Consider the following 23414-nt stretch of genomic DNA (forward strand, 5'->3'; position numbering starts at 1 on the left):
CTTTACATGGCTAATTTAAGCTAATCAGGTAGGCTCCTTTTATAGTTAATTGATAGGAGTAGGCACTGGTGTTTGATTCTTCGCGCTTATCTTAGACATCTCCCTTCGATGGGATTACTCATCCTTTGGGTGCCCATGTCTTTATACTAACTACAGAGGAAGCCCAGATGAGTGTGTAGGACATCTGAATACTACATTATTAAGTCAGGAGGGGTGAGGTGCACCCCACGACACTACATCCAGTTATTGGACAATTGATTATTGCTGACTTTTGTTCTAAATTTTACGTATGATATCCTTTCCTTAGCAGGCTCTTCAGTTCTGAAGTACCATAAAAGGGAGCTCTGCGTTAGGGCTGCCTGATTATTCAAATAGCTCTTCGTGGAGGGTACTGGATGAAACTGGGAGAAAAGTCAGAAAAACAAAGCCATTAGGGAGGAAAAAACCCCAATTTTTTGCACACAACAAATGGATTACTGATTGCCAAACCCCACCCTGCTGTGATCTGATGAGCTGAGCTCAAGACAGAATATAGTCAGATGGTCCATATAATGGTATATGGTGGGGCTCACGAAGACACTGAAGATGAGTGGAGAAAAAGTATCTTGGTAAAGAGATGAGACATGGATCAATTTGGAACGACTGTAAGCAAAAAACCCAAACATCCTAAAATCTCATTCTTGGTCAGGACCTCAAGAAGAGGTTTTTGAGTGTCTCCAGAGGGAGATACCATTAGTGACTAGGTAGCGTTCATGGGGAGGGAGTAACTGATGACCTGCAAAGGCTGAGGCTGACTCACTGCAGCTGCTCAAGAGTGGAGATGTGTTGTTAAGAACTTATTCTTGAGCTTCAGTCCATAAATATGGTTTATTTGCACTGTTTCTGCACTCGATGTATTTCCAAACCCCCTCAGATTTCAGGGGAATTGCACCGCTGGTACAACAGGCAAAAAACACCTTATGAGGGCAGATTATCAGTTACACAACACAATAGAAGAATGGTCTCTATGTGGGCTCAGCTTCTAAAAGTAGCAATATCAAAGTCAGATTAATCAGCATGAGGGAATAGCCTTGGCACAAACATTAGTCCAGCATAGCTATTCTGTGATCCTTTTTTCTAGCGCAGTCCCATGGGTGGGGATGTAGCAGAGAACTGGAGGACTTACAGCACTCTGGGCCACCAAGCAGCATCTGTTGGTGACTTTGGGAAATGGCTGCATGTTAGAGTAGCTCTAGGACTGCTCTAAGTGTGTGGAAGGGGCCATTTTTCTAATGCTTCAAGCAATGTCTCCCATTAGGTTCAGCAGAAAATCTTGCCCAAATATCTGACAGAGATTTCTCATGGTTTACATTAATGGGATTTTATTCTCAAGCAATTATGTCATTTGTTCCCATCCCCCTGATATTTTGTTCAATATTTCTTACATTGTAATCACCACTAAAGAATTGAATCCTGGTGCCACTCCCATGGCATCAAAGCATCTGACTGAAATTGAACCTGTTGCGCAACTGGCTTAAGAAAAAAAAAAATCATTAGCAACATAGGATGGAAGCAAAGATATTCTAAACTTTTCCTGCGATATTTAACCTCTTTAACTGAAAAAATAATCTAGTTCCATTAAATAGTTGCCTTTATATCTTGTTTCTAAAACAGGTCAAGAAGCATGACCAGCGGAATCTTTTCATGTGCAGTTCCATCACAGCAATTGAAATTCTCATTTATCAGCGCCGTGGTAATATGAAAACCTTTAGTTTTGATCGTTTTCACAAGATGACAAAAAACGACTCTTCAAAGTCCTCTCCAGAAGGTGCTACTTTAGTCAGAATGCTGCTACTGAACTTACTCCTATAGAGATGAATTCTGTTCATGTGGCCACCATAGAGAACCTGACTGACATCAGTGGTCATTTCATCTGAAGGCATAATTTAATGCCTAATAGGTTACCTTATGAATATAAAAGGTATTCTTAGTCCTGAACCATGTCATCATTAATGTTTATACATATTTTGTGACACACTATGTACCAATATAATTATAGATTCTACTTTTAGGGTGCTCTTAAAAAGAATCATAAAAGCTCTTTGCTCACTCTGTCCCTCAGTTCTATACAGTTGGCAGCAGACGGGATTGAGAACTATTCCTATGAAGTTGAGGCATTCTTTCACCTTTGATTTAGGGTCCTATTTAGGATGGAATACTCACAGTGAACATCTACTTTGCAGATTGCAGTGTAGTGATACGGGAACCTGCTTACCAAGGGGTAGTTAGTACTGCATAAGTGATGTACCTGCAGGGCGAAAGAGCTTTATTTTAGTTTTTCAAAGGCTATCTTGGACTTAAGTGATAACTGACTGTGTCAAGGCATCATGTCAGGTAGTACAGCAGTACACTTCAGAACTCTTGAATAGTGAAGTGATTCATAAAAATCAGTACTGGCTGGAAGCAGATCCCCTGATGCTAATGACCACCTACTTTCTCATCTCCTTTATGAGTGTTTATTTACAAAGGAGCTCTATCAAGTTCTATGTGTAAAGTCATACCACTTTATGAATGTTCTGCCCAACATGTTGCTAAATTCTTCTTTGCATTTAACCAGTAGCATCTTACATTGAACACTGGGAAGTGTACACAACACTTCCAAGATTTGCGAAGCAGTAAAAACAGTAATAGTAAAAACATGGTGGAAGTTTTTGGTTTTGGATTCAGGCAAAGGAGAATCTTTCATTAATCCACCCAAAATTTTAGCAGTGAATGTGATCAGAGATGCACTTTGCTCTTAAAAGAAGCAAATGCACTATCTCGTTATTTACAACAGAGCTTTGCTTTGTAGGGAAACACGTTTGTACTATGGGAAAAAACCCCAATGACATTTTCTTAATTGAATTATCAGATTGAAAGGTCCAAATGATTTTGGATCTTAGTATTTTTCCATGTTAAAAAAAAAAGGCAAAAAGATCCTTAAACTGTGTATTCACAAACACAAGAACGGAATTACAAAGGAGGAAAGTGACAGGACAAGGGGGAATGGCTTTAAGCTAACAGAGGGTAGATTTCGATTAGATACTAGGAAAAAATTCATCACTACGAAGTGCTGAGGCGCTGGCACAGGTTGCCCAGAGAACTTGTGGATGCCCCATCCCTGGAAGTGTTCAAGGCCAGGTTGGACGGGGCTTTGAGGAACCTGGTCTAGTAGCAGGTGTCCCTGCCCATAGCATGGGGTTGGAACTAGATGAGCATTAAGGTCCCTTCCAACCCAAACCATTCTGTGATTTATGATTCTATGAAAGGGCACAGCAGAAACACAGAGCTGTAACTGCATTCTAATTCTACATAAAACTCCTGAGCTGCATTTCGGATTTTACTTTCCAACCCAGCCTTTACCTCCAGCTCATGCTACGTTATTTTCTCACTGTCTCTCTAAGACAGAAAGATTTGAACAAAACAGAGCAGGCATGTGTTTGTGCCTGTGCATGTGTGTCAAACAAACAAGATAATTTCATGCATTAGAAAATATGACAAGTACAATTTACGAATGCTTGATCAGAGTGAAGCAAAGCCATGAGTCAGCGATGCCATAGTTAACGAGTGAAAAACTATTCCATCCCATTCCATGTTCTGTACACGGCTAGATGAGGCTGTTATAGAGAGGCAGGAGGTTGTGCAGCCACTCCTCCATTACACAAACACACTTAGTAGGCAGCGCTCAGCAAAAGGGTGGGGGCAAGAAGGTTACAGCTCTCCAAGGCTTCCTAATAAATCCACCTCTGCTCAACATTTTACATAATGATATAAAGCATTGCATTATATTATTATAAGCAGTGATGTCATAATAAAATACCACAGTGCTACTGAAGTGGCAAGGAACACCTAAGATACATTCTATACTTGTAATTCAGTTCCTGTATTTTTTAATTATAGATAAGAATTTAAAGTGAAAATAATTATTCATTCCATAAATACTGTTGTAATGGATCTTTGGCATATAATTAAGAGGCCTTTAATTTTAATTTTGTATACTGAACGCCTGGTTTTGGAGGTATTCCATATTCTATATTCAGGGCCTATACCTGCAAAGCTCTAAGCTTCTATTTTAGTGGAAGCTGAAGATGCTGCATGACTTGTAAATTTCAGAACTTAGCTTTTGTAACGATGGATACAAATAAAATGGCTGCGTCAAATGCACTGTAAGGAATTTTCCTTGCTTCTAATTGCGATCTGCTTCAATCATGCTGTCAGTGTTCCTTGGCCCACCTCAGTTTGCATACCATTTTCTAACCCATACTTGCCATATAGCCAGTAACGATGAAACATCTTCTTTCTAAAGTGCCCAGCACCTAAAGGAGGCACATGACAGCATTCAGCATTTTCTAGAAACTGATGTCTTCGATGGTAGAAAAATAGTTAGCCTATAATCTCGCTGATAACATGAAAATGGATGTCTCCGGTTATTTGCAACTGGATATACAACCTTTCAGCCTACAGTAAAGATTAAAATCATTGGCACATGATTATTACTAGGTGAGGATAGCCTTTCTGAAAAGGTAACTGTATTTCTCAATTCTAGTAAATACAGACACATCTTTAAAAGTACAACAATAACTGGCACCTTTTTGGCAGACTCAGCAGGCAGGTCAAAGATTGTCTCAGCATGTAGAATGAATTAATATTTCTCTCTCAAGAGTGGGTCCTTCTAGAAAAGGCTTACAGCAGATTGGTGGGGCATTCAAAGGAAAGCTGGAGGGGGGTTGAAAACTTTTGTTTATATGAACATTTTTCAGATTTAGATCTAGAAATATTTAAGTGTTTTAATGCTGTAGGAAAGACTTCACCCTTCCCTGTCCAACCCTTATGTGTCTGGTCTCCTATATATAGCCTACCACACACATCCTAAGCTCTCTTCCCACATTTTACTCCACATTCCCACTCCGCCCTTTTGCAGGACTCTCTAAGTCCCTATTCCTGCCTTTAGGCCTTTGTCTCTAATTCCTTGTCTTCTACTCATGCTCCTAACGCCACTTTACTCACTCTTCCTACTCTATTTCTGAGTCTCTCCCCATGTGTTTTAGCTCCTTATCCTCTAGACACAACTTCTATGCATCTGCTGCTTGCTTTTTCTGAAGCTCAAAGGAATTATGGAAGACCCTACTCTATTCCAACAAATACTTTCTGAACATCAGTCATACTTATAGTGTGCATAATTTAAGAAATGCTATGTTTCCTCCATTTCTTGCTGCAACAGGGTACAAAGTGATGACTTGGCTTTTGTCTCCTCATGCTCACAAGAGAGTGACAAACGTCCCCTAGTGCTCCATGGCAGTTTATAGTGCTTCTGCATTCAAGTCTTCTTGTTTGGTCATGCAGACACATTGCGGTTACAAAAATTCATTCTGAAGAGATTCATTAACTATTTGTAATTAGTCAAGTATTTAGTGCTAAACTAATAAGGGTAAAAAAGCGAATAAATCAAGTAACAAAGGTTGAGACAGACAGTATATAACTGACTTCAAATGTGGTCTTCCTGACACCCAGATACAGTTGGTTTCTGACAAACAGGTAGTGGGAGGACTACTCCATTTTCCAGGGCATAATAATATGGTGACTTGAAAAGGCGAGAGCATAATTCTCTCCTCACTTTTCTTCGTGTTCTGAACCTACAATTGTAAATGCAGGCTGGCAGAAGTGGCTTGCCTTGCTGGCTCCTCACAGACGATGTAATAGTAGTGGCTGCAACTTTCGCATGCCTGAAAGAATTAGTGAGCATTGTGCCTCCCTATGATTCTCCTAGACACTGCATTGCGCCTAGACTGCATTCTCTCACCCAGAACCATGGATTACCATTCTTCCTCCAACAGAGAGTAGTACTCTCTGTTTAGCCTACATTCAAATCATTCGAGTCACATAAGAAAACATCTGAAAGGAAATAAACACCAATTAAGGCACAGCCACTTTAATGTACTAAAGATCAGCTCTGAACATAATTTCCTTGCTTTCTATCAGATAAATCTCCCATTTTTGAACATTTCATTTTGTACTTAGATTATGACTTCTCAGATAAGCTTTAAGCATTACCATCTGTTCTGCAGCAATCACAGATTCACTTTGATTCAGTTGAACACAAATCCCTTTGACAATAGGGAAACAGCAAAATAACACAAGTTTGTTTCAAAACCTGCCACAATCATAGTTTGTTCAAGGGCTGCTCTGTAGTGGAGGTAAAAGACACGGGGAGACTCTCCCACAAACCTCCTGTCTGTGCCCCACTCTGTCCAGGCAGCATTCTGACACTGAAGCTTCTTGTTTGCTAGGGGGATTGAGTCAGTGTTTCAGCTGCCCCAAAGGCTGAAAGCTTAGCCAGGGCCCCATGCCTCTGCATGCCTGCTAGCATTTGGAAGCAAATCCTGAGTCAGAGGGAATACACCTTTCTCTTGCAGATGCAAGAGCACTATAGTTAACACCTCTCAGCAATCTCTGAGGCATTCTTTCCACATCTGTCCTCTGCAGGCAACTGGCCCACAGTCACTACAGTTGGCCATTGCAGCAACAGATCTTCCCTGCTGGTTTCTAGGAGAAAGGCAAAAGCAGAGGAGTTTGAACCCACTGTTGTGGCCACATCTTTTAAGAAAGCTCTAGTGAAAGGCTGGTGCATATTATGCAGATATTTGGAGCATTCTTCTGCTTAGAATAATTTCCCCATTGGAATGGAAATGGACCCTTTTACCAGAAAGATGATCCCATTGAGACTCAGAATATAGAAGACAGTATAAAATATTTTTCTTTAAGCTTTGAAAGAAGCACACACTGTACTATCAAAGTAACTTGCAGTTCCTAGCTTTGCCTATGCAGACAATGTACGTAAACTGGATGAATCACCAAAAAAGGGTGCATTCTAAGTCTTCTCACTATGTTCATCTATACTCCCGCTCAAAAGGTGTTACAAACTTTCTATCACTCAGAAGGTGATTCCTCCTTATTTTCACCCACTGGATAAAACTCAAAGAGAATGTTTCAGCTATATTTGCGGTTGAACACATGAACAGGTTAAACTGCTGTATATTGATATTTATAACTGATTGAAATTTAGGCTACTGATTTATTTTGAAGGAAAAATATAGCAATAAACCAATGTACTATAAATTCTAGCTGACTTTGGTATTATGACTCTTCTAATTCATATAATTTACAAACAAATTCAGTGTTTCATTTTCTCCTCTTATTTTAAGGGCACTGAAAATTCCCTGAAAATTGCTGGAATATGAATTTGTATATGAGAACTATGAGAGTGAGAATAACAAAATGCTCTGATTTCAATGGTGCAATGACAAAAACGTCTTGGACCATGCACTGTTCATTTACCTTCTGGCATCTATTTAAACGCAATATTTTCTCCAAGTTTGTAAGCTGTTTAAATAGTTAATCTGCAAGCAATTGGTAAATATAAATCTCTCAGAAGCATGCTATCTTTTTTCCATCAAGCTAAAAGGAAAAGGGTGATTCATTTTAAATGTACTGATGATAGAAGAGCTCTGAATAGCATTTTATCTGCAATACTCCATTTGAAAGGAACGAAGTGCAAGTTAAACAGCAACACAGAATGCATTTTTTTCAGGGGTGGTCCTCTTGGAAAATGTTAACCACATTAAAGTAGGTAGTTATTGAAATACGCAATTAATTTTAAGTTGATAGAACTTGAAACTGTCATTCACCTGAGCAGGTGGTGAAAGAACCTTCTTGCATATCTGCTGATTGGGTCTCTGTACTCCAGCACGGTTGTATCCAAGAGGGGTCTTGTTGGAGCATAAAAGGTTCCAAGGCTTGCCTCAAGCTGTGCTGTGGAGTTCAAACACAGCAGCAGTGAAACAAGTGAAACTGTTTCAATTACAACAGGTTGCTCATGTTTGCAGTCAGTCAAATTCCTCTAACACTGATGAAATGTGATGATGTTGTAGGACAGATGAAATTAAAATATGACAGACTGTACAAACACAAGCATGCATATAAACTTTCACTTTGAGGCAGAGTTGACAATGACTTTGAGCAACAAAAGCTGTCAAAAAGGATGAAGTCTATAATGCATCAAGTTCTCACCAGCAGTATACAATTAAAAGCAACTCGTAAGAGTAATATAGTTTGAACAAGTTTGTCCAGTGGAGATCAACTCTCAATTACCTCAAATTGTCTTTGTCCTCTTAGGCAAACAACAAGGAAGTTCAGATTCTCAGGGATTATTCTGTTAGGTCAGCAGGTGACAGAACCCTTCATATGATGGCCTTAAGGTCTAAGGAACCTCCTTCAGCCCACAGTTCTTAAAAAATTTAAATAAAAGGGTCTAGAAACCCTAAGGGTTTGACTCTCCTACAGTACATAATGGTGGGAAACAGGATAATGTCCCTTGTAATCAATAAAATAAACTCCCTACGTTATAGAAGTTCTCTCTGCTTTAGATCTGTTCTGACAGCTATATTCCACAGCTGGAGCTCTTAGGCATTTTCCTACATGTTTTTAATACAAAATTTTAAATAATACAAGAAAATACACAGTGTATGCATGTGTCCCACATGCTTAGCTGAAAGGAAATCTAATGATCAATAATATTTATGTTATGCGACTTCTGCTTGAGAGTTAACACATTGTACAAGGCCTGACAGGCAAAACGGGGAGAATTTGCTATATATTTGCTATATAGGTTCTTCTTTCAGAGTGAATGTGCAAACTGCTACTGCTAATCACAATTCTGTGGGGACTTGAAAAGCAAAATATAACCTATTGTCTCATTAGGCAAATTCACTGATTTGCTATTATTAACGTTTGTTTAATCTAGCCATTTCTGTATTTAGTGATAATGGTTCTTTATTTCCAAACATAGTTACATTTTATTTTATTAGGCTTGATAGCACTAAATGTGCTAATAGTACTGTGTTAGTAACACAGGCAAACTGTTAGTAAATTAGGTTTTGCATTATCCTCAATCTAGACAGCAAGTTGAAGTTTAAAGCTATTTTCTTTCAAAGCAGCAGTCAATTTAGATTAAAATTGAGTACAGCAGTACCTTTTTCTAGAAAACCATGAAACAACCGCCCATACTCTATTACTATTGCTGGTTTTTTGACAGCATGTTTTGTACTCCTGAAATATTTCAACCTATATGGAACATGAGTAACTACTAGCACAGTTACAGATTCATTAGATAGCCCAGCTTGATGTTGAAAGCAGAATAAAGATCTCAAAGATAACTGCCCCATTGCTATAAATAAAAGGCCCCACCAGGTTTTGCTAATAAAAAACAAATTACCATGCCAAATTTGTTAGATTCATATAGAATAACTCCCAGACAGAATATAATTCTGTCTGCTGTAAACACTGTTAGGGAGCTGCATGGGGGAAAACACAGAGACATCTATTTATAATGTGCATATTTTTACAAGAGTTTCAAAACCAGCTCTTTTCATGGGTCCTTTTAAAAGCATGTTTTATTTAGAATTGATACGCTATGTTTGCAACGCAGAGATTTTTTTAATAAGATCCCCCAAAATGGGATAGCTGATGACTTGGCAGCAATGTAGGACACCTCCGAGTTTTTCTATCATCAAACACACCAGAATCCTAAGTATTCTTTCTTGCCACAAAAGATGCCTGGTCCCCAGCTGTCTGCCTGCTATGCTGGAGGATAACACCTTCACTAAATCAAGGCACTTCAAATCTTGAAGTCTATTGAGTTTCAAGATAGACAGCAAATCAAGAGGAAGGCATCGCACCAGGCTTCAGCAGAGACAAGGCTGAACCTAAAATTCATCATTTCTTGTGAGGGACCCCAGCTACTACTGCAGGGGGCCAGAAGATTACAGTAAGGACAAATGCTATAATCCTAAAGGAGGCAGCAGAGGATAGTGCATTCAAAGCCTTTGGATCTTGTAATGAAAGAATGACCCTTCAAAAGCACCTTAAAAACCATACTAAAATCTCTTGTCCCTGTTGCAGGAAAATGTCCCTCCTTAAGTTGGTGCTGTCTCAGTGTGACTATATAACAAACATTTCAATCCCTATATTAACCAATATTAGTCTGCAACATTAGCTAAATTTATGTTAAAAAGTTACAGCATGTTTATGATGGTGTTCTATATTCAGTAATGCCTACACCATATACATATTGATATCTACTTTTTATTATCACTATTGATACAAACTAAAACGTGATCAACACACTGATCCAGATTTTATTGAAATGACTTGTCTACATATTACATTTGATTCTGAAGTACCATATGCTGGCTGACTGGATTCTCACTATTGTCTTCTTTATACAGGCAATAAACATACTGTCATAATCCACATATCAATTACAAAGACACCACGAAAATACATTAAAAATATAATCAGTCTCTTACCTTCTCTGTCTGGTGTAAGCTTTTGTTTAAGAAGGTGATTAACAATGGCACTCAAGCATATGTAGCACTGACGACCCATCGTGTTCCAGTTCATGGTGTTCAGGACATTAATTGCCTCATGTATCTCATCGTAACGAATATATTGGTGGATGATTTCCACAAGGCCCAGCTGCCCTCTTGTGAACACACCTTTTACAAGAAATATTAAAACCAAAGATAGCGTTATGTAAATCAGTAGCTGACTACTTTTCAGCAGAGTTAAAAATAACTGCTGTTGGTTAAAATTAGAAAGCTTAAGTTTAATGGGTTTCAGTATTAAATTTTTATGTGAGAATGCTCCATATTATACTGGTATATTTAGACTGAGGGTGCTTTGGACAGCAGAGAAAAACATCAGTGAACTTCACAGACGGAGGTAGAGTGAATGCAGCCAATACCCACTGGTGACAGCATCATGTAAAGAAGTTTGGTTTAAACATGGTAGAAAAAGCTTATTCCCAGTTTACCATTATTGTATTGGAGTTAATAAATTAATGTTCGTAGCACCTCCCCCCTGTAGGACATACTACTGGCAACACTAAAAACCAGCATTTGTGTCACACAAATATACAAGTTTACAGCATCTTAAACTTTAAAGCAAGTTGCTCAATTACTCTCTGTATTGCAATTGGTCTAGAACTTCCGTCTTAGCAAAATTCTCTAGAGTGAACCATTTCATCTGTGAGGGGATATCATGAAACGTATCAGCATCTAAGGATCTTCGAATTACCGTTACACATGAAACCAAGAACAAACTTGCTGTAACAGGGCAAAAAATGAGCAATATACTGCTCACTCTGTGAGAGCATGATTTAACTACAGCTTTCTGTCTCTGAAAAGCAGAAATTAAGACTGTTAATGTTTATTGACTTGCAGATCTTGGCTTCTGAACAGAAAAGGTGGCTGAAAAGCTGCAGATAGTAGTGTTATTTATTGTCTCTGACTAGCCAAATGATCATGTGACATAGGGCACACATGGCATTTAAGGAATTCTTGCTTGCTTTGGGTCACTGTGCTAGGGTAATCTTTCTCACTACTGCTCCAGATATTTAAGAGAGCAGAATACATTTAAATTTATTTAAATAAATACATTTATCTTTATAAATTTAAAGAGATTTAAATAAGTTTTAAATCTCTTTAAATAAAAACATAATGTCATGTTTTTGTCAACTTATATTTTAATGTTGTTTGTCAAAACTGATTTTAAGGGAAAAAAAGGTAACAAGCTGCATTTCAATATTGATACTAAAGCCATGGTAGTTTTAGCACTGGGGGAAAATGTCTAACAACAGAGAGAAGCAGATCTGATATATAGAAAACATACCTCACAAAACTTTCATAAAGGTAGTTGTGAATATTGTTTGTGATGTAAAATAAGAATTGTAAAAGGAAAAAAAAAAGTAGAGAAAAACATATATACAAGTTTTGGTGGAAAAAGCTTACATATGTATTTTTTGTACAAGAGAAATATTTTTTTAGAGTCATTAAAGAAAACACATAGTTGTCTATTGTATTTCACCTTACATTTGCATGTATTAAAGCCTATGGACATTATAATGTGTAATAGCCCTGTTTAACCTGTGCATGTGTGATAGTATCTAATTGTTATGGTAGACTTTATGCTTCCTAAATGTTTACTGTTTTTAAAGTATTATATGAGTTGAGTAATCTTCACATTAATCACTAAGTGAAATTGAACATACTTATTTGCATGCTAATTAAATATAATATTATATTTTAAATGTCTTTTGCTGAACCACTGGCACCAGTACCAAGTTTGCATTATCCAAGATCTGGGTTGACATCAACGACAAGAAGCCGCAGTGCTTTTGAAAATGAGTTTGGAATTGGATTCCAAAAATATTTGCCATTCATGTTTGAAGGTAAATTTAATAGGAATCTTTTCCTGAAATAAATCTGGCTAGACAGCACAATTCACAGAACTTGTCCAAAATCATATGTCAGTTGGAAGTTAAAAACATATTTGCCTAGTCACACTGACGTAGTTTCTTAACAGACTTTTATGAGAAACAATTCCAAGCCATGAGTTAATTATGGATTTTGTTTCAGCCCTGAATGCCTGACTGGGTTTTGCTGTCATGGACCCCTAAATTTTCCATATAATTTATATCTGCATTATTTCTTAAATAGCAGAGACCTAAAAACTGCTGAGGTTGGGAAGAGGGGCTGACTAATTAACATGGCATTAACCTGGTAGTGTGGAAAACTGAGAAGAAGAGGGGTAAAGCTGAAAACCAGGATGCAATAGAGAACAGCAGATTTTTGCACCGTGGACTACAAAGAGGAAGGGAGTGAGAGAAAGAGAGCTTTGCCTTCCTCCTGGAAGAGATTTTAGAGTAATTATACAGAATGAATTTTAAAATGTGATAACTTTCAGCTGTAGAGGTCAACATCTTCCCATTTGGATACTTGACTTCTCCTGGGTGGTGCGCTTCCAGGCAACCTGCTTGGGAAAAAGAGGTGACAGCCAACTCACTGCCTAATTGATTTAGGAACGGTGCCCAGGGAGACAGTCCAATTAAGTTTACAAGCTGGCAATTAGCAGGAAAGGCCTCTAAATCCCTGCACTGAGAGCCTGCTTGCCTTCTTAAGAACATAAATGTGCTAAAGATAGCAAGGGGAAAGCTGTGCTTTCTGGAAGCTGTTGTGAGAAAACCTCACAAGGGAGGACTAAAGAAAAGCAAGGTAGATGTGTAGAGTGCCTTCTGCTCGACAGGTAAGAGGTAATTTAGAGTTGGGGGTTTTTTAATGGCCGACATGCACAAAACCATCAAATAGCTGTTATAATTAGTGTTCTGGGATACTCATCAATGATTAAACCTGTCATTGAACATAATGCAACTGAATTATCTCAAAATAAATGATAACTCATAAATAGGTTTTTTAATATTGGGCTTTTTTGGGTAACGGTAATAATCTGGATCAGCTCTTTTAAAACTATAAAACTCTAAGCCAATCCAATAGTTTTGTTTCTAACATTCTATGAATTTACTTTTTTGCAGTGTTAAGTTTTTTAAATGCAGTCTTTCAAATACTTGGGTTGGCAGTCCGTTTAGACAGGATTTTCCCCCCCAAAAGCATGTGCATGTTCCAATAAGTAATGAAATACAGTAATTTTCAAACCTTTCTGTCACTTAGAGGTTTTTTTTTTAAAGCCTTCTTCCTAATCTCAATAGCTTTATACAAAAGAATCATAAAAACCCGCCTGTAAAGATCTACAAAAGCAATCCTGTTTCCTTGGGCAGACAATGGGCAAAATGTTGAAATTTTCCAGGATGAGTATATTCGACATGGCTGTCTGCCCTTCTGAAACACTGCCTTGGTAGTCAGAAGATTTAAGCATGATTGTTTTTTTTAGCGCTCACAGTGGGTTTGCACCACTATAACTTGCCTGACTTGAATGGAATGAATACAGTTCTCACTGATGAGCAACTGCAGGGGTTTTATTCTTAGTTCAGCCACTGACGCATTGTGTAACTCTTGGAAAGCCTTTTAGCTTTCATTTACTGTTTCTTCTTATTCTGTTTGTAAGATGAAGATAGTTATGGTTTTACTCTTTTGAAGTCTCCTTACACCTAAGATGAGAAGTGCTATATAAATTCTAAAATTAGTATTAATACTTCTTTTATTCACAGCCCCTGGCAAATTAAATTAGAGACTTCTATGAAGTTTATGAAAACCTTCTTTCTTGTGTGAAATGTCTTATTCTGCCAGACCTCATATGAAAAGATACTAAGTAATCATGAAACATAATGACCTCCTTGGTTCACATCGTCAGATATCATTGGAACTATGTGCTTTTAAAGCTATGTTCCCGCATATCTAAAATGAGGGTGCTTTTGATGTACAGATGTTTCTTGTGAGGAAACATCTGTAGATGTTTCCTTGAGAGCTCGAGGTTCAATAGATGTGCTCAATAACTTACCAAATTTAAACTGAAGTACTCCTAAGGGTCCTTTGTCGAATCTAACTAACAAAAGATCATGAATATTTGTGCTGTCAGTGCTGGCAGGGGCAACTTGAGGAGCAGCCCACTGGATCTGGATGAGGCTGCTAGGCACGTCGAAGTGTTTACTGAATTGCAGAGTTGGCTCAGGTGAATAGTCTTCTGCCAAGAGCTGAATTTTAACTGGGGACAGTGCCGTGTCAAAAAGTTGCAGCTCCCCTTGAGAGCTGCCAACCATGAATATGGCTCCGGAAGGGTGGTAGGTTATTAAAGCAGGCAGCAGTTCTGCTTGGGCTAACAGAGTCACTTGGTTGTAGGCTTCATACAGAATTACTGACGAATCTTCACAACCCAGGACTAGTTTGTCTTCTGTAACATCTCTGCAACAGCTGATGGCCTTGGATCGTAGTGGTATTCTAGTGACTGCCACACACTGCATTTTGTTCTTAACGCACTTGTAGACGCAACTATCAGCCATGGGTTCTTTGTCTGCGGAGATGGAGTGCTCCACTGTGTAAACCTGATAAGGCTGATTAGTGCTGAAGCTTGCAACGAGTGGATCCCATTCTGTACGGACGTAGCTCAGAACCTGAAAAAAATACCCAGAACATTTTGGTAGTCATTTCTAACAATTTATTCTTACTTTGATGGTTTAAAAAATAGACTGCTGCAAATACACTTTCTCATGGGTCAGTAAGCTAAAACAAGCATTTTAGAAATGGGAGTTGTAAAATCTACTGTCTTAACTTCTAAAAGGTTAATTCCTTTGATGAAAAAACCCCTGCAATATGAGATATATTTGTTTGTCCAGAGTATACAAGAGTTTAGCAGAATAGAGGATAAATGATGCAATGGTCCTAACAGTGTCGGTACGAGGAGAAATGAGCAGCTGACTGATAGCAAATAATAACTGATTATCACAACTGGGGTGAGTGAGAAATCCCAAAATTCCTGGAAAAAATTATAATAGGTTACTCTGAGCATCACATGTAGAGGTTTTCTGATCATATACTCTAGGCCATGGTAACAAAAAATACTACACTGTAGTGGTGGAAGCAATGGCATGTTTAAACAATGTATACTATACACTGCCAAATGAGTAGGTGGTAGGTGTTCTCTGGTGCCATATAGCTTTAGATGCAGAATAAATGAACCTGTGATAGCAAAAAAGGGGGACCATTTAGGAGTACTTGAAAGTTGAGTGAACTGGAAGAAGAACACAGAGGTAGAATTTAATACAAAGACAGCAGCTGGCAAAGAGTAAGAATTTGTAGTGTGGAATCATGGGAAGTACCATAAAGTGATAGAGGCAACAGTGGAACCAATGAAGATTCATATCCTTCAATATAAGGGTTTGAGTGAGAAGTGCCGAACAGGATTCAAGCAGGGAAACCGTGGGATAAATACCAGCTGTAAATAAGTTACAAACAGCTTACGAAAAGCTGTTTCTCTGAAAGAAAGAGAAAACCAATGTCTCCAGAAGAATGAGAGTAGTGGAAGTCAGTCAGAAACTTGCTGGTGTTTGTTCATGCAGAAATAAAGAGTGAAAGGAAAATGTCAAACTGAGCCAAACCCCACCCTCAGGTATACCCACAGCATTCTTCACACTGCAAACTGAAGCTGCTGACCTGCCGCTAATTTTGGAAGCCCCTTCTTTTGAATCCAGGTGGTATGCAAGTAGCATTTACATAGAAAGGGGTAACAAATGTGATTAAAAGGCAGAGAGAGGGTGAGGGAGGAAACCTGGAAATTTCAGTTTGAAAACAGAAATGCACACACAATGTCAAAGCAGTTTAAATTTGATTTTCACAGATCACAAGACCAACCAAACACATAATTTAGCCTTTCAACCTGCAAAGAAGGAGAATAAGAAATTGAGATTTTTGTTTGGCATACCACCCATCACTTCAGAAGCAACCGATGAATTTGTAAACAAGATATTCGGGATGTTGATCAGACTGATTAGGATGTTTTGTTCTGACAATTTTGTCAGCAAAAGGGTTTATCATTCAAAAGAAAGAAAAAAGGATTATTGCAGTTCTGTGGCTACAAACCAGCTGCTGGTTAATACAAGTCTTTGGTACTTTAAGATGAGTAGTTAAGAGACATACAAAGAACCACTTGATGCAAAAGTGTCTAATACATGCAATATAATACATGTCAATGCATCCAACTTCTGAAAACCAGTTTCAACAGAGTAGTTATCAATCAAAATAATATGCCAAAGAGGAAATAAAAGATTAAATTATGGTAGAGTTTGAAAAACATTTCCTCACCTCGACCATTCCCTCATCAGTGACTTAGCCTCTGCAACTAGTCATTTATGCCCACAAAATGTTCAGCGGCTACTGTGCAGATGCTAGAACTGCTCAAATGTGCAGCTTATTAGGGTGTTAAATTGCGCGGGAATTGCAAGGAAACCCATAAAAGAGGTCATTGTGGACAAAGGATTACTGTGACCACAGAGCTCTCTAACCCCAAATAAAGACAAGGTGAAGTGTTATTGTTTGTTCTGCAGTTTTCCCTAAGAGTATGTACAGAGACCCACGTAGCTGCCTTTCAAATACGTGAAATAGAAATCTTGCCCAAGCTAGTCTTCAAAGCTTCCATAACTTCAGTGAAATGAGCCTTGAGGCCCTCTGGGACTCAGATTTCTGTCTTCCTGTGGCAGATTTCAATGCACTGCATTATTCATCCACATATTTTGATCCAAAACCAGTGTTCCTCTCTGGACATCTCCTCACAACTACAAGAAAGTAATGAAGAACCACACAATAATCAAGCCTATGAGAGATGAAAGACTGAAAGCACTATTAAATTCCGAAGATAGACTGGCCTTAAAAGTTAAGACAATACAGAAGAAAACACATGAAACATGGATTTTACAACCCCATAGGAGTGACTGCTGGAAAACAGCAATGGAAATAGCTACAGAAAAATAAATGTTGTCATCTGATTGTTTGAGAGTCAGCAAGCAAACTGAATCCAATTAATAATTTTGTTCTGCCTTATTACGGCAAAAGTGGGACAAAACACTGCTCACTACTTTGAATTTAAAAGAAAGTAAAATCTTATATTTTGGAATGCTAATTTAACGAGCGTTGAGATGAGAAGTTTCCTAGCTTCACTTAATTTTGACAGCAAATCCTTAAATGAAGACTAAGATATGGCTGGTTGCTGTATATAATGCAATACTAAGCTAGGAAAAAGTTCCTGCGAGTAGAGAAAGACGATTTGCTACATTTCAAAACATATTTTTTTTACATACTGTTTAAACAAACTAGGCTTAAAAGAATCTTTTCTAGATACTACTGTTCATATTCTGGCTGAAAATGAGAGAAACATTTCTCCTTAGATTGGAATAGATAAATTTTTTCTCATGCATCAGTGGCCTCATGTGCCTCTTGGAGGAAGAGTACGAAGGCGAGAGACCTCTTTGTTCTGGTTTCCAGTTTTGCTGAGTGTAACTGGTATTTGGCACTCTGAAGGGGAAAAAAATGCATGTTCTTTTTCATCTGAGAGGGAAGATTTGAGTTTCTCTGTCAGAAGTGACTTTCATTACTAATTTTTCATGCTGCTAACTGTAAAAGTAAAGCAGAGACACATACAACTACAGAAACATGTTAATAAGACTAAGATAACACTTCTGAAAGATAAGAAGTCTAACAATCAAAACATCTTATCTTTTTTTTACCAAGAAGATAGTACGCCATTACCTGCCAGTTGTTTTTCTATCTGGTAAGTAGCCACGTGCTAGTAAATACTGCTTTAGCAGTTCATTAAAAGGAATCCATTGGGATTCCTTGCCGGTGAGCAGTAGCTCTCTGGAATCCAAAAGGGGAACATTAAAATAGCAATTTGTCTTTAAGTTAACAAAACATTTACTTGGGGAGTGGAGAAGCAAAAGCTGGAGGAGTTCCCCCAGAAGTGGGTAGGACAACAGTAGGATTTGTGGAGTAGGGGACAGGGCAAGGAATCAAAAAAGACAAAGCTGTAATATCACATGGTGGGGTGTATAATCTGTTCAGTGTTAAGTGCTTTCCATAAATCTTGGACTAAGCACTTAGCCTTGGATTTCAAGGGGAGATTTCTGGAAGTACTTTGCATGAAGTAAAACCAATTACTTTCTGTAAAACAATAAATCAAGCAACAATAAAAAATTTTAAAAGTCCCTTTTAGTTTTGTGACACGTATGCTACAAAAACATAGTAAATGTATTTAAGTATTTTTGACATAATTCATGCCTATTTCCCTTATTAACGTGGCACTCATGCACCACCACTGCATATTTATATTGTTTTCCCCTTGCAGTACTGACCTGTGCTCTGCATCAGCTAATCAGCAGTGTGAAGGATACTATACACCTCAAGTTCTCAAATCCTAGAGTCAGAAATCGTAACAGTTCAAATAAAGAAATCTGTTAATCTTTGTAAATAAGGGGTCTGAATTATGCTAGTTAAAATGCTTTATTTTATTTTATGTTTGAAAGAAATAATAGTACAAGCTCATGCGGGCAGTATCACTCTTCTCAGTGCAAACCTTTGAACACTTAAAATTGAAGTATTCTGCATAGAGTGCTGGGAAAGGATAAAGTCCACATATCAAAACAAGTAAGAGTTTTAACCAGTAGTTCTTCAGCAGAAAATTGGCTTACCAGGCAGATAAAAAAAGAAAACAAAAGAAACAGAGAAATAAGCTTGCTGTGACTGAATTGTGTGTCTTTCAGATGAGAAAAATCTTTGATTTATTTTATGGATGTTAGAAAAATGCTTATTTAATTTCACACAGTGAGGCTCTAAACAACAACAAACACTTTAATTAGAAATGTAGAATGGGAAGCGTAGTACACACTAGAGCAAAATTGCTTGTTTATTTATGTTTGCAGAATAAAGTTCAGGTTGATTTTAACACAACTTTCTCTCAAACTATTTAATACAAGGATGATTTCACATCAGATCCTATTTATTCATAGCAAATTGTTTGAAATGATTTCTGGAAGATTCCTCCTCTGGTTTTGAAATCAAATTACCAGCATTACCTCCACAGGGAGATTTAAATAACATCCTTGATCATTGGTACTTTAACAAAGAAGAAACAAACAAACCCCAATATTTAAATAAATAAATTGGAGACTGGATGAGCTTTCTGGAGGAAACGAACGCACGCAAGTAAGCAGACAAGGGTTCAATAGACCAACACTCCTGCAGCAACATGCATGCATGTATCTAAATGTACATTGCACACCAAAGCAAAGTCATATGTTACAAACACTTTGATTTCTTCAGGGGATGATTCCTCATCAAATCTTAGAGCATTCGACATAGTGAACACTGATCTTAAAAAAAAAATGGAGTAAACCAAGTCAAGATTTGCAAGGAAAAAAGATTTTTCTGGTTTTATAGGAATGTCTACCTTTAGTCTTAATAGTAGCAAATGTTAAAAAATAAAGCCACACAACACAACTAAAACAAAATTTATAGTGTATTTAAAATATAAAAAGTATTTCTTCAATTAAGTTGAAAACCTGCTTAAGTACACAGTACCCAAATTGAATCATCCCGATGCAGAATGTGTAGTTACAGGATATTATTGTGATGAGGGGTTGAGTTGCTTTGTCCCAGAGCTATCTCAGTCTTCATTCTAATAAGCACTCTTCTGGTGGGCAGCAAATATCACTCAGAAAACTCCTCCAGGGAGGAAGCAGCATCACGTTAAGAGCCCCATTTACCTTTGCTCTGCCACAAGAAGAGCGTCGGTAGCTGGCAGACCTGTTGTGGTTTTGCAGGTCGGCACCAAGGTGCTGTAGAACAGCTGTGGGCAGCACCCATTCATTTCCTTGGGCTTGGTTTCCTTTTTCATAAGCCTAATATGCCAAACAGCTCTTTATGGGCTAGACATTCAGCAATTCCTGATTTTCTCTTAATTCTAGATAATAAGGCTGGTTTAGCCAAGCAGTACTTCTATTTTCAAGTAAAATGTTGGTGGCAATATTTTACTACACTTGTTTTTGATAAATGCTCCAAACTGAATCAGTTCATACTTCTCACTCTTCTTCTGTTGACAATAATAATTTACTGGGAGAAAATTAATATTATTGGTCAAATATGATAAATATTAATTTATTTTTATGCATAACAATGGCAGTTCATGTTTTTATGCCAGGTCTATACCTGAGGAACACTACAAATTATAAGGGAGTAGAGGCAAAGAGAGGCAAATAAGCAGGCTTAGAAACACTGCATTTTTGTGGTATCTGACCTATAGAGTAACTGTAAGAACCTGCCTAGAAATGCTAACTACATTTTTGCTCAGATTTAAGCTATCAAATGATCCTCAGAAGTTAAAGTTAAGTTAGTTCCCCTCCAAGACTCTGCAGGATAAAAATGTACCTTAGCTAACTGCAGATTGGGGATTGATGCTACTTCTAGAGCTGCTGAGTTATGACATCTCCTGTCCATGCATGGGAATTTAACTACTGGTCATAAGGAGCACTAGAGAAATCAAGGAGAAAAACCCAACCAAACACTACCATAGGTTACATGTCATGGATACATAAGGGAAGTGTAGAGCCAGAGTGTCTTGAGCCTTACACAGCAGCCGACTGAGCATCCAAGAGCTCATGGACATGGAACATGGAACACACTAATTGACAACCAGCAAGACAGTTCGTTATCTATACATGACTAAGTTTTCCACAGCCCTGGCACAGTGCTTGGTATTTTATTGACAAATAGAGAAAAATAAATTTCATTTGAAGTTCTGAGAATTAATGCAGACAAGTATAGGCAAAGAATAAGAAAAGGGAAAGCAACTAAACAGTTAAATTTGGCAGTTCTGCTTTTAAAAATAATTTTCTTATATTTATATTACAATAGGCTAAATTAAAAGGATTACAAATTTAGGCCTAAAGCCTCAGTGAATGCTTTGTTGTGTTAAGCACCAGTGATGTGCTTGGGACTATACTATGCCTCAGCCCCGAGCAATTGAAGAGTCTAAACCAGAAATGTCTATTGAAAGATGCAGAACAATGCTGTAACTTGGAAATCTCTCTGTAATATATAAAATGAAACGGAGAAAGCTTTAACAGAGTGGTTTCTGTTAATTTCTTTCTATGAATTTCTTAGAAGAAACGAGTGTCTAAAAAACCTCTTGGAAAATAGAGATTGCAAACTGCTCTGTTGGCATCAGTGAGCTTTCTGGAATACATGGGAAGGAAACAAAAGCCATGGGAATGTTGCTGCCAGAACCCAGGCATATGGAAATCACAGTAAGAAATAAGATCTGAAATGTTAGTAGGATAAAGTTTCATAGCATCAAACTGGCACAGGGACTAGGCCGAAAAAGCTTACAGAGAACAGATACACATTTTAGCTACCAGAGTAATTTTTATATGTGATTGGGCATAGCTGCAGGGGAAATTGAGAACTGCAGGTGTGTATCAGGCAGAGGAGAGAGATGAGTCAAAGATGACCGCTAGTGGAGAGAGGTCAATTGAAAAGAAGTAAAGAAGGCAGAACTGGAGGTAATTTAAACTTAAATTCTACAGTGACTAATGACTGAAATAAGAAAGAAAAGCTGTCTCAACTACATTTTCTCTTTTGCTTTCAATATATAGAAGATCCTAAGGGAAAAAACCCTCACTAAAATTAATATTAGTTATCAAAGTAATAATTCCAAGACATTAAAACATTTACATCTTCCCTAATTAAAAAGAATGGGATGTTGTTTGTAAGAGAAGCTTATTCTAAAGTGTTACTTAGGGTTCTTCCCTACAGGGAAATATCCTGTAATAGCTACTCCAGAACAGCTATTCCACAGCTGATCCTCAGGTTTGTGCTCTTCTCCCACAGTCAGTGCCTTTTTAGCTCGTTTTAGTGGTGTCTTAAGCTAAACTGAAAATCAAACTCCAAATACAGGAGCACCTATACAAGATGATAGTCCAGAACAGCTTTTACATTTTAAGTTCAGGTTCCAGTTCTTTTCAGAGTTTTTACCTAATATAAGAAACTGGATTAAAATATTCTTAAATAAATGAAATAAAAATGAAATAGATTAAATGGAAACTTCTGCCTAAAATGGTAAGCTAACCAAGTGTCAGGAAGAGAGCCAGCTTGAGCCTGGTTCTAACTTGTAGCTCATATTCCCACCTGTAGATGGGGAATTTTAATTTTTTCTTTAAGAAAATAAATGGTCCCTGATTTGAGCAGTACTCATAGCAACAATTTAAGCAGCATCTCAGTGTAGCTAAAATTTTGTAACACAACACTTAAAATAGATGTGAAATGCCTATCAGTTAGCACTGCATACAACGTAAAATAATTGCATTAGACAAGCATGCAACAGTCAGTTTCTAACTCAGATTAGACTTCTCTAGCGGTACTATGACATTTCTGTTTTCAATATTAGCAGCTCCATTAGATATTCCATTATAAAGACTTAACTTCCTTGCTACATTGCTCAGATTGACAGTTTTGACGTGAAAATAGCAAACATACTAAATGAAGTAATGAAGTACTTTTTTCATTAAATTACAAACCTTTGCTTTTAAGATTAGAATGGCTGATCTTCCTTTGTTATGTTTTTGTCATATCTGTTCTTTATATCTACCTGATTACGCATTGAAGTCAAATTTCTTCAGCAAATCTGAAAAATCATTTAACAAGAGTTCAGCACTTTACCTCCAATTTGCCATGTGCACAGCCTAATAGCAATAGGTTGGCTCTGTCCCTCTCACAGGAAATAGGAGACCAAGGCCATGCTCCATCACTAGTTGCTGACCACCAGCAAATGACCATATCTTGCACAGAGTTTATTGCCAGGTGACGTTTCATCCTTCTACCTTCTGGTCCAAGTATATCAATATAAGAAATCTGATGGAAGAAAAAATGCAGGAAATATTTGAGGTGATAAAATAACATAGTAGGAGCAATTGGGAGCATTTAGTTTGGATGTGTGGAAGAGAATGTATATATACACAGAGGGCTGCGTACATATATCTTCATATAGGCTGTCTGTAAATGTAAAAA

At 37.7% G+C, this 23414-nt stretch overlaps 1 protein-coding gene across 5 annotated transcripts in view; it reads right to left on the reverse strand.

Annotated features, from left to right (window-relative positions):
* The window catches only part of WDPCP (WD repeat containing planar cell polarity effector), a 154979-nt gene that overhangs the window by 58893 nt on the left and 72672 nt on the right, over positions 1–23414 (reverse strand). For all 5 annotated transcript variants that reach the window (XM_030489182.1, XM_030489184.1, XM_030489186.1 and 2 more), the window contains 4 exons: positions 23067–23258; positions 14368–14977; positions 10383–10571; positions 7704–7827 (listed from right to left, as the gene is read on the reverse strand). In XM_030489182.1, coding sequence (XP_030345042.1) covers positions 7704–7827; positions 10383–10571; positions 14368–14977; positions 23067–23258 — 1115 coding nt within the window. The remainder of the gene's footprint in view (positions 1–7703; positions 7828–10382; positions 10572–14367; positions 14978–23066; positions 23259–23414) is intronic.

Source organism: Strigops habroptila, chromosome 6 (assembly GCF_004027225.2).
Source record: "Strigops habroptila isolate Jane chromosome 6, bStrHab1.2.pri, whole genome shotgun sequence".
NCBI classification, from domain to species: Eukaryota; Metazoa; Chordata; class Aves; order Psittaciformes; family Psittacidae; genus Strigops; species Strigops habroptila.